General features: G+C 36.1%; 1 protein-coding gene across 4 annotated transcripts in view; it reads left to right on the top strand.

Moving 5' to 3' along the window:
* The window catches only part of LOC111424784 (whirlin protein dyschronic), a 71,044-nt gene that overhangs the window by 13,548 nt on the left and 41,074 nt on the right, over positions 1–16,422 (top strand). Inside the window, exons 1-4 of one of the 4 annotated variants that reach the window (XM_071196462.1) lie at positions 941–1,063; positions 2,156–2,590; positions 4,622–4,927; positions 5,548–5,678. In XM_071196462.1, coding sequence (XP_071052563.1) covers positions 988–1,063; positions 2,156–2,590; positions 4,622–4,927; positions 5,548–5,678 — 948 coding nt within the window. In that variant the 5' untranslated portion in view covers positions 941–987. Of the gene's footprint in view, positions 1–940; positions 1,064–2,155; positions 2,591–4,621; positions 4,928–5,547; positions 5,679–16,422 lie in introns of those variants that run through there. The other 3 variants (XM_071196463.1, XM_071196464.1, XM_023058470.2) reach the window with 3 other exon arrangements.

A 16,422-nucleotide genomic window follows, 5' to 3' on the forward strand; every position in this document is an offset into this window, starting at 1 on the left:
CATTAACGTTTAGCCGTCTTTAGAGACGTGCGGCTAAACCCAAGTGATTCTGGTTCTAGGTATAGTGTTAGTTCTACATAGTAATACTGTTAGTGTAAAACTAGAACTAACACTAGACCTAGAAGTAGAAATATTTGGGTTTAACCCGAAACTTTCTAGTTATAGGTCTAGTGTTAGTTCTAGTTTTAATTATTATTTAGCATTAGATTGTTGTATATTTTCATTGAACTAATACTAGATCATAAGGCGGCTAAACCCGAATGTTTCTAGTTCTAGGTCTAGTGTTAGTTCTAGTTTTAGTTGTTATTCAGCATTAGATTCTTGTATATTTTGACCTAGAACTAGAAAATTTCAAGTATACATTAAAATTTTGTTCATATCACGAACTTTTGGTTATAACGGACACACCCTTCCCCTTATCTATCCGTTATATCGAGATTTTGCTGTAATTTATTTCTATTTATTTAAAACGTAGCAAGAAATTTCTAAAAATAAACTGCTTAGGTTAAATTATTGCGACATAATGGGTTACAGCATTGGAATACGCATTGCGTGAGTTAAGCTCACCACGCCGATAGCGGCGCCGGTGTTTTTGAATTTATTTGCGCCCGTTCAAATTAATATAATCCAGGATGTGGGGATTATCGTGCGGTACACCGCGCAGTTAAACGCTTTAATGTGACAAGATGGATGGCGAAAATTCCGACGAGGTGCTCCCTTATTATTTGGTCGATACAACAACTTTATAAATAAAGACGTTTATCGGAGAAATTCATCTTTTAATCGTTCAATATTATAATTCATAACATTTCAAGTTCAAAAGTGTTTAGGTTTGTATTTATTTTACCTCTTTGTTTATATTTTTCTGTTTCTACCATTCTGCTTTTTATAGAAGCAGGTTTTTAGTCGTCTTGATTCTTGTGGGCTTGTTGTGTGTTCTTGTAGCTTTAGTATAAAAATTTGTTCTATTTCAATACATCCCAGGTAATGGATACATTTGGAGTTTTTCTCACATTTATGTTTTTCACCTTTCTTTTATATAATGAGTTTTGGCGTAAATATGGTAAGTAACAAAAACATCATATTGATAAAGCGTTTCTTGTCTATAATTGGTGTGCTAGATTTTTCTGAAACGTTTACACATTTTCCTCACTTTAAAACGAAATATCTTCCACTTTATAAAAGGACCTATTCATTCAATCACTCCATTCATTTTGAGTTCAAAAAAGAAACTTTATGAAGGAAAAAGGAATTAAATCAATCGGGTTGAGTTTTTTTTCTTTCAGGTAATTTTAAATTATAACTGCATAATTTAACATCAAATCGATTCGATAACAAGTTTAGTAAAGCATATTAATTTTAATCAAAAGCTTCCGTGCTCTCTATAATTCTGGGTAATAATAATGAAAACGCCAGTGCACCCAAAGTACCACCATTTCCAAGCCGGTTTATTGCGGCAAGGCTTACCAAGGCGTATTTTACAGCTTGAGACCACCGAGACAATGGGCCCGGATTTAATCCGGGGGTCGTTCCTTCCACCCACTCTTGGCTGACGTTCGGCGGCACCCTTTGCCAGCAAAGGAATATGAGGAGGCGGGAAATGGGAAGTGAACACCACGACGCGCGACGAACTTGGAAGTTATCGAGAACTTTTGATGTCGCGGAGATTAGTAGGAGCCGTTTCGAGCGTGAACTGAAACTTGAAGGACTCCTGTTACATACTCTTCACAGGTCTTTGTATTTTGTCAAGTTCAAAAAAGAAAAAAAAAGTGTGAAATTAATAAGCCGTATTTTTGAAACATATTTCCGAATCTATTTGGTTGAAAACTTCTACCTTTCGTTTGAAGTCAGCAGATATTATAATACCTTCGCCATTGAGAAACGAGGACTCCCGGAGATTAGCTGCGAATCGTTCAATTCCGGGAGCTGAAATTTACATTTTTCTCGAATGACATTAGCATAGTATTACCGGCGGTGATGTTCAGGAGGACGAAGAAAGACGAACGAAAAGCTAAACGAAAAGCGTCTCTTTTTTCATCTTTTTATTTTTCTCTTCTCTATATTCCAATCTCGATCTGACATCCACAGCTTCTATATCCAGCTTCTTATTTATCAAAAATTTTTTATTAAACACGTTTTTTTTTTCTTGTTTCAGATTTTCTTCTTGTCGTTATCGTGACGGTAGTGGTGATCGGCCGGAGCATGCGTTCCGGCGATGAGTTCTCAGAGCTCGGAGGTGATCCTGGTGGTGGAGGTGGAGGTAGCAGTGGTAGATATGGCCCGGGGGCTCCTGGAGGAGGACCCGCGGCGTGGTCGTCGTCGGCGCGGGCTACACCGGCTGGTAGCCGAAGTCGAACACCAGCCGAAGTCACCGACGACCCTCTCGGGCCAAACGGAAGCCCCAGGACGACGACACATTCAAGAGGACCTGGAGTTGTTCCTGGAGGCGGGGGTGGTGGACGACCCGGACTTTATTATTCGCCACCGGGCACTTCTTATACGATCATCGAAAGACCTTCTTCGGCAATGCATCATCATTCACAGGGTCGAGATTATGGAATGCAACATTTTAGCACGATGAGTCCTAGAGGTAACAAGCAATAAATAATACCTTCTTTCCGTTAGGAGGATTATGTTTGTTGGCTTATTAAGACTTGTAACTTTAAAAGCAAAGTTTCGTGTCGTTTGGCTTAGAGATTAACAAAGCGGAAAAACCGTAAGGAAGTAATAAAGATTTTACGATGGACTAAAAATACAAAGATTATTAAAAAGTAAAAATAAATAGGGGTAGTTTAAATATTAACACTAAAGTTAAACTGCAGATTGCTCGTGGGAACGAAAATTCAATACTTAATATATTTTTTAATTTTTCGTTGGATTATTAAAATTTTTATTCTACTACTTTTACGTTTTAAAGAGTTTCTTTCTTTAATATCTTTTTTTTAAACCTACATAAAACCGTTGAGTTTTATGGAAATGTTAAATATTTTACGAGCGAACTACAAGGAATATTAAATTATTTCATGTTAAAACTTAAGTCATTGTTGAATAATATTGAAGTTTTCTTCTTATTAAAGATTGAAACAATCGTCGGACAAAAGATAGCGTTAGTTAGAAGTTATTAAAGTTACATTTGCATCATAGGCTCAGATGTTTGCGAAACAACTAAAACTAGAATTAACACTACCATTAAAACTAACACTAAAACTAAAACTAGAAACATTTGGGTTTAGCCGTCTTAAGAGACGCAGGGCTTAATTCTATAAAAATTTATAACGTAGCATCGAATCGCAGTTAAAACTAAAACTAACACTAAACCTAGAACTAGAAACATTCGGATTTAGCCGTACGTCTCTTTAGACGGCTAAACTCGAATGTTTCTAGTTCTAGGTCTAGTGTTAGTTCTAGTTTTCGTTCTGACATTAAAACTAACACTAGCATTCGGGTTTAGCCGTCTAAAGAGACGTACGGCTAAATCCGAATGTTTCTAGTTCTAGGTCTAGTGTTAGTTTTAATGTCAGAACGAAAACTAGAACTAATACTAGATCTAGAACTAGAAACATTCGGGTTTAGCCGTCTAAAGAGACATACGGCTAAATCCGAATGTTTCTAGTTCTAGATCTAGTGTTAGTTCTAGTTTTAGTTCTGACATCAAAACTAACACTAGACCTAGAACTAGAAACATTCGGATTTAGCCGTACGTCTCTTTAGACGGCTAAACCCGAATGTTCCTAGTTCTAGATCTAGTGTTGGTTTTAGTATTAATTCTGACATCATAACTAACACTAGACCTAGAACTAGAAACATTCGGATTTAGCCGTACGTCTCTTTAGACGGCTAAACCCGAATGTTTCTAGTTCTAGATCTAGTGTTAGTGCTAGTTTTCGTTCTGACATTAAAACTAACACTAGACCTAGAACTAGAAACATTCGGATTTAGCCGTACGTCTCTTTAGACGGCTAAACCTGAATGTTCCTTGTTCTAGATCTAGTGTTAGTTCTAGTTTTCGTTCTGACATTAAAACTAACACTAGACCTAGAACTAGAAACATTCCGATTTAGCCGTACGTCTCTTCCGACTGCTAAACCTGAATGTTCCTAGTTCTAGATCTAGTGTTAGTTCTAGTTTTAGTTCTGACATCAAAACTAATACTAGACCTAGAACTAGAAACATTCGGATTTAGCCGTACGTCTCTGTAGACGGCTAAACCCGAATGTTTCTAGTTCTAGGTCTAGTGTTAGTTCTAGTTTTACACTAGCATAATAACTTAGTGTTATTATGTAGAATACTATACCTAGAACTAGAATCATTGGGGTTTAGCCGTCTTTAGAGACGTGCGGCTAAACCCCAATGATTCTAGTTCTAGGTATAGTGTTAGTTCTAGTTTTGCACTTGCACTGCCACTAGAACTGACCTAGAACTAGAAACATTTGGGTTTAGCCGTACGTCTCTAAAGACTAATTAAGAGACATACAACTAAATCCGAATTTTTCTAGGTCTAGTATTACTTTTGATGTCAGAACTAAAACTAGATCTAAAACTAGAAACATTCAGGTTTAGCCATTTAGAAATCTAGCGCTACATAACAATTACAATTTTTTTTATTTTTCTTTCCTTCTAGGTACATATTTGGGTTCGAATCCGAATTTTCGTAGCACCCCGGGTAACAACAACAAAAAGCGTCCAATTTCGCCCGAACAAGTATTGAGACTCTTCGGTAACACTCAATCGAACGCCAAGTTGAATTCGGAGCGTCCTCGAAGATCACCGGCTAGCAGTCCGCCTTCTACAACTCATCAAAGCAACTATCGCGTTCCATATGGACCCAGTTTACATGAATTGTCCACAAGAACGATTACGATGGTGCGAGATCCAGCGGATGGAACACACGGTTTCGGGATATGCGTGAAAGGTGGTAAAGAAGCCGGTAAATAGAAATGTAGTACAAATCAGATATTCTATTTTCTATTTCGAGTCTATAAATAACACGCGGGAAATTGATTTCTGCGTCAATGATGATATCAATCAGGTTTTGTCACGGTTGTTTTAGTATTTAATGTACACAATGAACGCGACTAAAATAGATTGTAACATAAAAGGGATAAAATTAAAAAAAAATATATAACAATAAAAATCTCCTCTTCATAAGTTCCTACTTTAAAGTATATTTCATCACCTGTAAGATTGTTTTCGAAACCATTTTCACTTTTCGAACTGGAAAAGAGCATACCACAAAAACTTAAACGCCCATGGCGAATGCCATCCAATTCTCAACTGTTGATCTTGCGACTCTTGGCAGCATTTCAGGAATAAAATCGCGATAAGAAGGACCATATTTTACGTATAGATGTGACGAGAAATCGTGAGAGAGAGAGGGGGGGAGAATGTGGTATCTAAAACGATTGGGACAGTTGAAAAAGGTTCCCTCTCTAGTCGTTCCACCTTTTTTGTATTGTTCGTTTTGTCAATTCAGTTTCGTCATATCGATCACATCTGGTCTACTTTTTTTCCTCACCCGCTTTTTTTGAGAGTTAACTTTTGCCGCAGGTGTGGGCGTTTACATCTCGAGGGTTGAAGAGGGTAGTGTTGCTGAAAGGGCCGGGCTTCGACCTGGAGATTCGATACTGGAAGTAAATGGGACTCCTTTTACTGGGATATCACACGAAGAAGCTCTCAAGGTAAGTAAATAACACATAATTTATTATTTCCTTTTAGTACAACCTGTATTTTAACAAATATTACTATTAAAAAGAGTTTGATATTTTTAGCTTTAAAACAATTCCTTTTTCGGGTTACAAACGGATGTTGGACGTGGTAAATGAAATATCGGGAGTTGTTAACAGACCGTTTCGGAAAAAGTTACGACCTGCCGGGTGGTATTGTAATAAAACCGGGAAAGTTTATTAATGTACACACAACACGATACATAGACGTAGGTGCTATATACAGGGTGATTGTAGTATAAGACAAAAAGGCACAAAGAAATAGTTACACATCAATTACAAATTTTAAATGATATTATATATAAGAATGTTTCTTGATATCTTTTTTAACAAAACCAAAAACAATTTTATTTCGATTTTCCCTTCGGGAAATAACTTTTGAATTATCCTGTATAAGCCAATTGGATCTGAGCTGAGTGAGGTCTTTTGCTGCTAGTTCGGCACATATAGGGGTAATTGCGTCGTTCTAATGCCCTTGTTAATGATATTACGTGCTATGGTAATACGTTGCGTGACCGGACTTTCTCTTCATTCTAACAAGTGAAAATTGATTTTGCAAAATGCTTGGATTAGGGGTAATCTAAAGAGTATTTCAAGTATGAATTTAATTAAATTTGGTCTTATATCTTTTTTTATCCATTAAAACAAATCCAATTAAAACATATTGTTATGTTTCGACGACTTAATCCTTTCCCTAGATATCTCCGAGATGTTTTTATACTGGAAATGGAAATTGGCCGTAAATCGTTGACCGCTCAAGTTCATCCCTCTATATTCATTGCAGGTATCCAATTTCCTGTCGATAATCGGATTTTCTCTGGTCCTCGAGAGATCGTTCAAATAATAAACGTAGCACCTTCGTAATCTTCAATAATCGATAATGCCATTTTAACAATTTTTTTTATGTGTGCGTGCTAATGTATTTATTTATGTTGTGGTTATTCTCCGCGGTGGTGTTCATTCACCTGTTCACACCTTTATTGGGTGTGGATATAGAAATCATTTTGTAAATTATAAAAATTAAGGGTCATTTAACTTTGAGCTACTTTGACATTTCTTCATGGTATAATTGACATTAGAAAAGAAAACTGACCTTTCTCAATCCTATGTAATATTTGATATTGGCAGAAGAGAAGGTACTACTGAGAGTGTTTATATAGATAACTAGATACAGCTTATAGAAGACTAAAGTCTGCTGGGAGAAGACTAGATACTGCTTGCAAAGGACTAGATATTGCTTGTAGATGACTATATTCTGCTGGTAGAATACTTGGCGCTGCTACTGTGGAAGTAGATACTGGTAATGGAACACCAGATACTGCTACTACAAGACTAGATATTGTTGACATAAGACTAGACACTGCTTACAGAAGACTAATACTGCTGTCAGAAGACTAGATACTGCTTACAAAGGACTAGATATTGCTTGTAGATGACTATATGCTGCTGCCGTACGAGTAAATACTGGTAATAGAAGCCCAGATACTGCTAATATTAGACTAGACATCACAAGATCACTTTGTACATTTGAAAAATAAATTAATATACATGTTTTTTACACAATTAACAAAAATATGTTGTACTATCATGTCCACGGAATTTTGAAACACCTCTATATGAAGTTATATAAATACAGTGCCTAAATAAAATTTGGAACACACGTAATAAATCAATTCAGATACGCAAGATATCCTTTCGCCCGGATATAGTCGTAGTATTATTTCTTCCGTCCGTTACTATACATATATATCCATTATGATGACTGGACAGGACACGGGATAACCAGGAAGAATCCTTTCTCCGGGTTGTTCCCTTCGAACAATGTCCTAACTCAAACCGACCAAACGGAACTAACCGAAGATAATAAATCTACTTTGAACCGGAATGAAATTCGCCTTTGTCCTTCCCCGCTTTATGCAGGTACGCTTCCATTTCGAAGCTATTCTACTCTTGCTTCTACATGTTAGTAAGATCGGTGCGGTTTGCAAAACGACTCGGGGGGAAATTCACTTCAGAAGCACTCTCGATGCCGACATCTTACGATCTGATAGATTCTGGAATGATACGAATCACGTTTGTGAGTACACGACAAGACTCCACTTAATGTAGAATCTCAAACTATTCTGAAGGTCATTATAAATAGGACAAAAGATTGTGGGTGGAAAATGGGTAAAGGGGATGTCCTTCAGCTTAACCTAGTTTAAAAATAAAAACTAGGTTATAATATATGAGTGTATGAAAAGAATGAAGTTTTTAAGTAGTATTTGTCTTTTTTTTTAATTACAAATTACATCCTCTAACTTTACAATAATCGGAACCACAATTGTCCCCACTAACTTAATGTAAAGGCAAAAAGTGGCCCCCATAATAACGATAGTAAAATCCGGTCGAGCGTGCGGACTTAATGTATTGCATTAAGTTCCGGTCGTCGTCGTCCTCGAGAACAATTTGCAATTGTAATATTCGCGCGGGAGACGAACGTGGAACTCTACGTTTGACTCGGGAAGTGCCGCAAAACGATAAACATTCCTCTTTTATGTGAGAGACCGGACGAGAGTACTCTTGCATATTTTGCTTGATGACGCGACGTAAATTTAACAAAGACAACTAGGCACGTTGGTTTTCGAGTATAGTTTTCGAGGAGTTCTCGAACAGATAAGGTTTGTTAAGGGAACTTTTTAATTCTCGGTTTTTTCCCATTTTAAATTAAAATAAAGTATTTCTAAAATTATTCCCCATTCAAACTCCCATTACACTTTCCCAGCATCAAAAGAGTCTTGATTACAAGTTTCCTGGAACACGAAACAGAAATCGATTTTCTAAAGGCGTTAAGCTTTTCCGGGAATAAAGCTTTATAGAAATAGCTTCATACAGAAAGTACCTGATTACACAAGTGTCACGTTTATTTCTAGAAAATCAATTTAATAAATTTATTTTGCTAAAGTCGAATTATTAGGACAGCCGAAACGTGATACCGTAATTTTAATAATACCCTACATGAATAGCAATTATGTATGGAAATTGTAGCATAATTTGCGGTTGCGCTTGTTCTAATAATGTAAATTGTATTGCTTTGAACCTAACACGCATTAAAATTACATTTAAAACTGTTTCTGTCAATATGTTTTTTATATTTTGCTAATTTATTAATTAAAAAAAAATGATTCTTCTACATTAAAACCTCATTATAACCTTTTTACTTTCCCCCTTAAAATTATACGCTACCATAAATTTCGTTGTTACGTAACTTCACGTGGGGGCCGAAAAGCATTAATCTTCTTCATTCCACGGATGCTCGGTTATAAAAAGTTGCGAAAGCGAGATATACGTATATTTTTCCGACACTTGATGACTAGCTGTTGTTGAAATGGTCCAGTTTCGGCTTTATATCGTTTCTATTCGTAGTTGGAACTCGAGTCCCAAAAGGATATTTAGAAATTCAGACAAACCAACATTCCGATGGCGACGTTCGACGTCGACTATTGATTGGACGTCGGCGTGATAAATGATTTGATTGTAACGAGCTTCGTTCTAGTTTCTCTTTACTACCCCTGGGGTTATGATAAAGTCAAGCTTTCAATCATTCATATGATGAAAAAAGAATGTTGGGAGTTATAAGGATCAATTTCATTTGATTTTATATTTTCAAGCATATTCAAAGAAGATTTAATTTTTTACTTTTAAGAAATTAAGTTTAGTAATTCACGTTGGAGTGAATTATCACTCTAACTGTAGTTTGAACTGAAACCGCTTTATCATAAACTCTCTCGTGCCCACTCGTCCAATAATTTCAACACGAATTTTGTGGTTAATTAACCATCTTCTTACTTCTTGTTCATAGAACTTATAGATAAGGAAATATCGCAGTTAACTCTTCATCAATTTTGATTTTTACTGTATCTAGTTATACACCATCAGATTAATATAATTAATAAGAATAGATAAATTAATTAAGTCAATATTAAAAAGTCCACGTTAGTGGAGTGAGGTGGCAAAAGAAAATCGTTAATGTGTGTTTTACACACTTCCTAAATTCTATACAGTTCCGGTAATATATACATGGCGGATATTGGCCGAATAACAGAGGGGGAGTGTGATGGAACAAGAGAGGCATGTATACTGGATTGCGTGAATGACATAACTGTAGTGGTGAGGGTGCTAACAAGAGATATGATAGTGTGAAGCTGAATGTAAAAAAAAAGAAAATAATGAAGTTCTGCAAGAGAGGGAGAAAGTGGGGCCAGAAATGGAGATGGTTAAGGAAATAGGTTGAGAAGGTAAAGGAGTAATTTGGGATTTTTGGGTATGAGTAAATCTCACAAAGATTTAAGACATAGCAATATATAAATGCAGCATAATAATAAACAATATTTATTGGTTCAGATAAGTAGTAACAGTAAATACATTGGAAATAAACAAATTAACCCAGATATGCCTAAATTAAAACCACTTTACAAGTCATAATAACTTTATTGAAAACTTATTTAAAGAAGCAAAACAAAGTCTTACAAACAAACCATGAAAATTTGTTTTTTTTTAAATTGGAAATTCGGGCCGTCCTACATGTAGGACATTCGGCACATGAATATCTATAAACGTAAAATTATTTATTAGTGTGATACTGAACAAAACACTTCGTGTGTACACCAATGTCACATTTTGCGCATCTCGTTGTAGTTTTTTGAGGGCAATGAGCACACCTAGTTTGTTTTTCTTGGGGCATAACTAAATGATCTATTCGGTCGAAACGCATATCTATTTCGTGGGACCTGGTATGTCCTTTTTGATATGACGATGTTGTTTTTTTCTGAACCAACAGCATTACAGCAATTCTCCATCTAAAACTAAGTTGATCTAATTCTCCTCCATTCTTGCGATGCAAATGCCATGCGTTTTGAATTGCCATGTCAATACAGTGAGATATCAAAGGAAAATACCATTTTTTTCCTCTGATCGAAATTCGATATAAGCTGATATTTTGGTCAGAGCGGTCGACACCTCCCATATTTGTATTGTACATCTGTATAAGATGCGGCTGCTGTACCTGAATATTCTTCTTTTCTTTTTGCGAAAAACGTGTGACCGAGTGAATTGGGGCAACTCCAGAAAAATTGGAACAAACAGAAACTACACTATTATCGTGCCACTTTACTGCAATTATATTCTGTTCTACAATTTTTGCATAATCATAACTCCCTCTGCGCTGCTTCTTTATGAGTTTTGAATCTATAAGAGAAATGTCTTTTAGCCTGTTTTCTCTAACCGTACCAGTAGCATAAAAAATCCAGTCAGTTAGTTTTTCGATCAACGGAATTGACGTAAAAAAGTTATCAAAAAAAAGATGAAATTTTTTATCTGGCCATTCCTTACGTAAAGCTTGCGCATATTCTAAGACTACTCCAGCACCAACTCCCAATTCAGAAAAGTTTTCACTTATATTTGTAGAGGCTCCTTGATAAGGTTCGAACCAATTCAAGTAACCTAACCTGGTACTTCCTACCCATAACTTATATCCATAGCGCATGGGTTTTCGTCGAATATACTGCTTACAGCTATGACGTCCATAATACGGAACCATAGCTTCATCAACTGAGTGCATTTCTTCAAGCGAGCAATTCTCCATGAATTTTTGCTTCTGTAATCATGACGTTATGGCAATCTTTTCCACGTTCCCAGAACATCCTCCGTCTCGGTACTTGCATATATCCACTAAGTATCAAAACGCCTCCTGCTTTTCTATATTCGCTTTTCTATTTTTTTGTTGTGCGTACTTATTACTCTGATTCAAAATCAATTCTATTACTTCGTCAAAAAATTTTGAGAAAAGCTCTAAGGGGTTTTCTGTGATCGCCGAATTCGTAGGACTATCAAAGTTGGTGGGCGGTAATTTCAAATCTTCTTTTATCCAACTGTAGTGCATCTGTCTCTTTTTAGTTTTTACTTTTTGTTTGTTTCTTGCTGCCGTGTTTTGTGATTGTAACTCTGATAGAGGTGATCTGATGAAAAATCACTGTCGTAGTTACTTTCAATTACGATTTCCACCGGCGCTTGTAACTGTGATGCCGGTAGGTTATTCACTGTAAGATCATTTTCTGCTCCAGAATCTTCATCTGTCAGGTCGGCTGCAGCGTTTACAGGAGGAAATATAGTTATTTCATCAACCTGGCTGACAATGTCGTCATTGTCCTCAAGCATAGCAAGGGCTTCATGAAGCGAAAACCCCCTGTAATTAGATGAACATGATAGTCGTTTATTATCCTAATGTCCTATATATAGTACACCCGTCTTTCACCCCCCTAATTTATACTCTAATTTACTGAATAATGCAAAACTTTTAAATAATACTAATTATACAACTATTTATTGTTACTGTAATCAAAGAATCATAATATTATTCTAATTTCTATAATTGAAAATTACCTTACCTTTCAAAGCGAACCGGGCAATAATCCATTTCCAACTTATCTTGACTTTCGGATGCACTTAAAAGAAAATCTAAAGAAAACACCTAAACTGCAAGTTATCACTCTCACTGCTACATCTAAAATGCACGACTTCATGTGACGTGCGCATTTCCAGGCGCTTATGACCTTGCAAGTTTCAACAGGAATTGACCGTCCTAAATGTAGTACATTAGGCATATCTGGGATAAATTCGAAACAATGAACCAAAGAGAATTGAGTCAGTTTGGCTAGCACCAGTCAATGGTGCAAGCCCACTATTTTTCATCAATTCTCAAGTTAAATTACTACTACTAGAAATTAAACTAAATGACACAATATGATGTACGTCGCAGAATCAAAAGAAAAAGAGAGAGGACAGAACAAAAAAAGCAAATAGAAAAAGAAAAGAATAGAAAGGGCAGCGAAGGAAGACAGAGAGAATAGAAGAGAAGAGAGAATAAGAAAAAAGAAGAAAAGGGGGAAAGGAACTGGCGCTATTCCGTCTACTCAAAGCCATTTTGTTGGTTAAGCAAAAGTTTCTTTAGTTCTATCTTGAATATTTTACAAGATAAACGTTTTAAAGAATCTGGCAGAGGGATGTCCATGTTAGGCACACAATAAGAGAACGATCTGTTATAAATTTTATAATTGTGCCTTGGTTAAAGCATGCCGATGCCTACCATTGACATTGTGAACATCAATTCTGTAGCGTATTTTATTATATAGATAAGGCGGACTCCCAAATATAATGATACAAGCATAACGAATGAAGAACTCTTCAACGAGCCATGCTTAACCAACCAACCCACCCAACCAAGCGAGTGATATATATGCTCCCATCTTTTTATTCCGTAAATAAATCGCAAACATAAATTTTGTAACTTTTAAATTTTATGAGAAGCTCCGTAATTAAACATAGAGAGCACTAAAGTGTCAAATAATTGAATTTTTAGTTTAGTGCTTAAAATGTTCTTATTAGAGTATAACAGTTTTAAAGTGGAATATGCTCTTTGAAGTAGCGAGGCAGCATGCTTCCTAAATCTCAGATCAACACAATCTGCATAACAATTAAAACTAGAACTAACACTAGACCTAGAACTAGAAAGTTTCGGGTTTAGCCGTACGTCTTCAGAGATCTTTAATTCAAGTCCAATTTGATGTTGAAGTTTTAGATACAGGGTGCGGCAAAAAGATAGGCAGGATTTCAAATAGTGGTTGCTCGGTTTGTAAAACCGGCAACACTGTGCACGCGGTCGCGTTAGGTAGACAAAAGTATGCAGTTGTCAGTTAATGACATGGCTTGGAGCGGAGTGCATCGTGCATTCGTTGTCGAGGAGTATAATAGAAATAGGGAATCTGTAATAGCGACGCAGCGTGCCTTCCGTAATCAGTTTGATGTTGGTCGACATGGCGCGGTTCCGGATGGAAGAACAATTCATCGGTGGGTTTTACACTTCAGGGATACAAGTTCTGCGCTTAAACGAAAATCTACTGGCCGACCAAGGACAGTAACAACACCGGAAAATGTGAATGCAGTAAGCGTTTCCGTACAACAGTCTCCAAGACGTTCAGCTCGTAAGCATGCAGCTGCTTTGGGAATTTCCGATAGAAGTGTTCGACGAATTTTACACAAGTCACTCCAAATGCATCCGTACAAAATGATGGTAGTGCAGGAATTAAATGAAAGAGATTTTGAAACCCGTACAAATTCATGCCGAGATATTCTTCAAAACATTCCCCGAGGCGCTGTATTCATGTCTAGCGATGAAGCTCACTTTCACCTATCCGGTACCGTAAATAAGCAAAATTTTCGTTATTGGTCGGTAAATAACCCACAGGAACTTCATGAGCGACCACTTCACAGTCCAAAGGTTACCGTCTGGTGTTCAATATCTGAGTTGGGCGTGTGGGGTCCTTACTTTTTTGAGGAAGATGGAATAACGGTAACAGTCAACGGAGACCGATATTTAGATATGCTTAACAATTTCCTACGTCCAAAACTTAACGACTTGAACGATAATCAACGAGAAAACCTTTGGTTCCAGCAGGATGGTGCTACATCGCACACCACACGTCGTTCACTTAATCTTCTTCAAGAAATGTTCCCAAACAAAGTGGTGTCTTTACGAGGTGATGTCGGCTGGCCGCCGCGTTCGCCTGATTTGTCGCCTTGCGACTTTTTTCTTTGGGGTTACCTCAAATCGAGAGTTTTTACACATCGTCCGCGGACTTTGGAAGAATTAAAGGCAGCCATAAGACAACAAATTGCCGCAATTCCCCAAGAAATGAACCATCGGGTAATGACGCGCTTCCGTGAAAACCTACAAGAGTGCATCGACAATAATGGCCGTCATTTAAAAGATATCATTTTTAAAAAATAACTTTCCTAAATGGCGTGAAATGTAGATTTGAATAGTAATAAAAAGAAAAGATTGCTTTATGTGGTTTGGTTTTTATTGATATCCCAAATAGTACCTATCATTTTGCCGCACCCTGTATAATTTTTTTTACACAAAATCATCCCAACAACGACCATAAAAGATATCACTTTAATAAAATTTCCTTTTTTGTGATTATTTCACCTCGAAAATTTACAGGATATTAGGTCATGTTACTGTGACCACTTAATCACTGAAACGGGGTAGTTTGGGGTTGTAGTTCTATGGCTGCATTCGAGTGAATTTCGATTAAGGGTTAATGAGTTGGAAATGTACCCAAATTTCAACTAAAAAAATCAAATGAAATAATTTTTATGCTAAAGATAACATTTCCACAAATTATTCATCCTCCTTTGTAAGCTGTTTACTTCAATTTTATCTTTTTCTACCAAGAACATATTTGTAGTTGGTCCGTCGATGTTATCAATGTTTGCTTTCGCCCGAACGGACGCGTATATTCAGCTCGTTGGAAGTTTTATTTATCTAGAGAAGTGAAGCGAACGCGCTGAATAAGCAAAGTTCCTAAATACCACTACGCCGCCCTGTTCGAAATACCAGAAATTCATAATTCCCCACTAGTTGTGGGGTGTAGTCAGTTGAACAAGTCGATTTACGTCATTAAGGCTTAATACATATTATATGCCGAATTCCATTTTGGGGGTAATTGAATATGGAGGCTTTTAATTAGGGTTCTATATCAATGTCTTAATTGAAATAGTTAAAATTAGCTACTTCAAATTTATCGTGTATAACACAGAAAATGTTTGGTATTCAAAACTACGTCTCGACAATATATTTTATGAAATCCTCTCTTTGAAATATGTGTGTCGTCGGAAAGATAGGACTGGAATTTGCTGTTAGCTATTTAAGTTTCATATAAAAATTTATACGTGGTTATATTTTTATGAAAATTCTTATGTTCAAAAAATAATGATGGAAACAAATCGAATAAAAACATTTTTATGTTTAAATAATCGCGTTATTTAAAAGTATTAAAACCAAGGTAATAAAGAAAATGAATTCGGAGTTGGTTCATAGCGGGTTCCGTTTTGCACCCTTTACCATTCGTAAACACGAAGGTAACGTTTATCGAAACTCGCCCTCGTGCATATAAAAAAAATTCCTTCAATCACACACACACACAATACCAGTGTTTTTACTGTTTTCCGACATGGAAAAATTCTTTATTCAAAAAAATCGCTTTGCATGTTAAAAACGACACGTTCCGCGAAAATTTAGTCCACAATTGCAAAAAATGAACCAAAATATTTTTATGACTTGTATCAATGTTGTTAAAAGATAATGGATTTTTTTTCAAAATGTGGGTGGTGCTTTTTATAGAAAGAAGCGTTTATTGATTGTCTATGCGATATCTATTTTTGGTTGGGAAAAAGTTAAGCTTCACGATGAGACAAACAAGTCGTATTTTATAATAAAAGTAGTTGTTTTCACGACTAATTTTTAAAACTGGGTGTGTCCTTGATGTGGTGTGTTGAATATCGATTTGACATTATTCATATCGCTCAATAAACTTTTAAACTTTCTTTTCAAATCAAAAAATGTTTTTTCTTTATAATTTTAAAAAGTATAAGAAATTAGATTTTAAAAATAAAATAATTAATAAACACCCGTCATTTTTAGTGGTTGGTGAAAAGAAAACTTTTCACACCATACAAAAAGAAATGTAAAAGAGGCAGGAACTTAACTACTCTCCCCTGTGGGCATGTAACCGTAACACCACTTCATTTTACACTTCTAATTATCTTGCCAACCCTTTCTTTTTTACATTAACGCATTCGTTAGTTTAATTAAATAATT

This window comes from Onthophagus taurus, chromosome 6 (genome assembly GCF_036711975.1).
Source record: "Onthophagus taurus isolate NC chromosome 6, IU_Otau_3.0, whole genome shotgun sequence".
Classification (NCBI taxonomy): domain Eukaryota; kingdom Metazoa; phylum Arthropoda; class Insecta; order Coleoptera; family Scarabaeidae; genus Onthophagus; species Onthophagus taurus.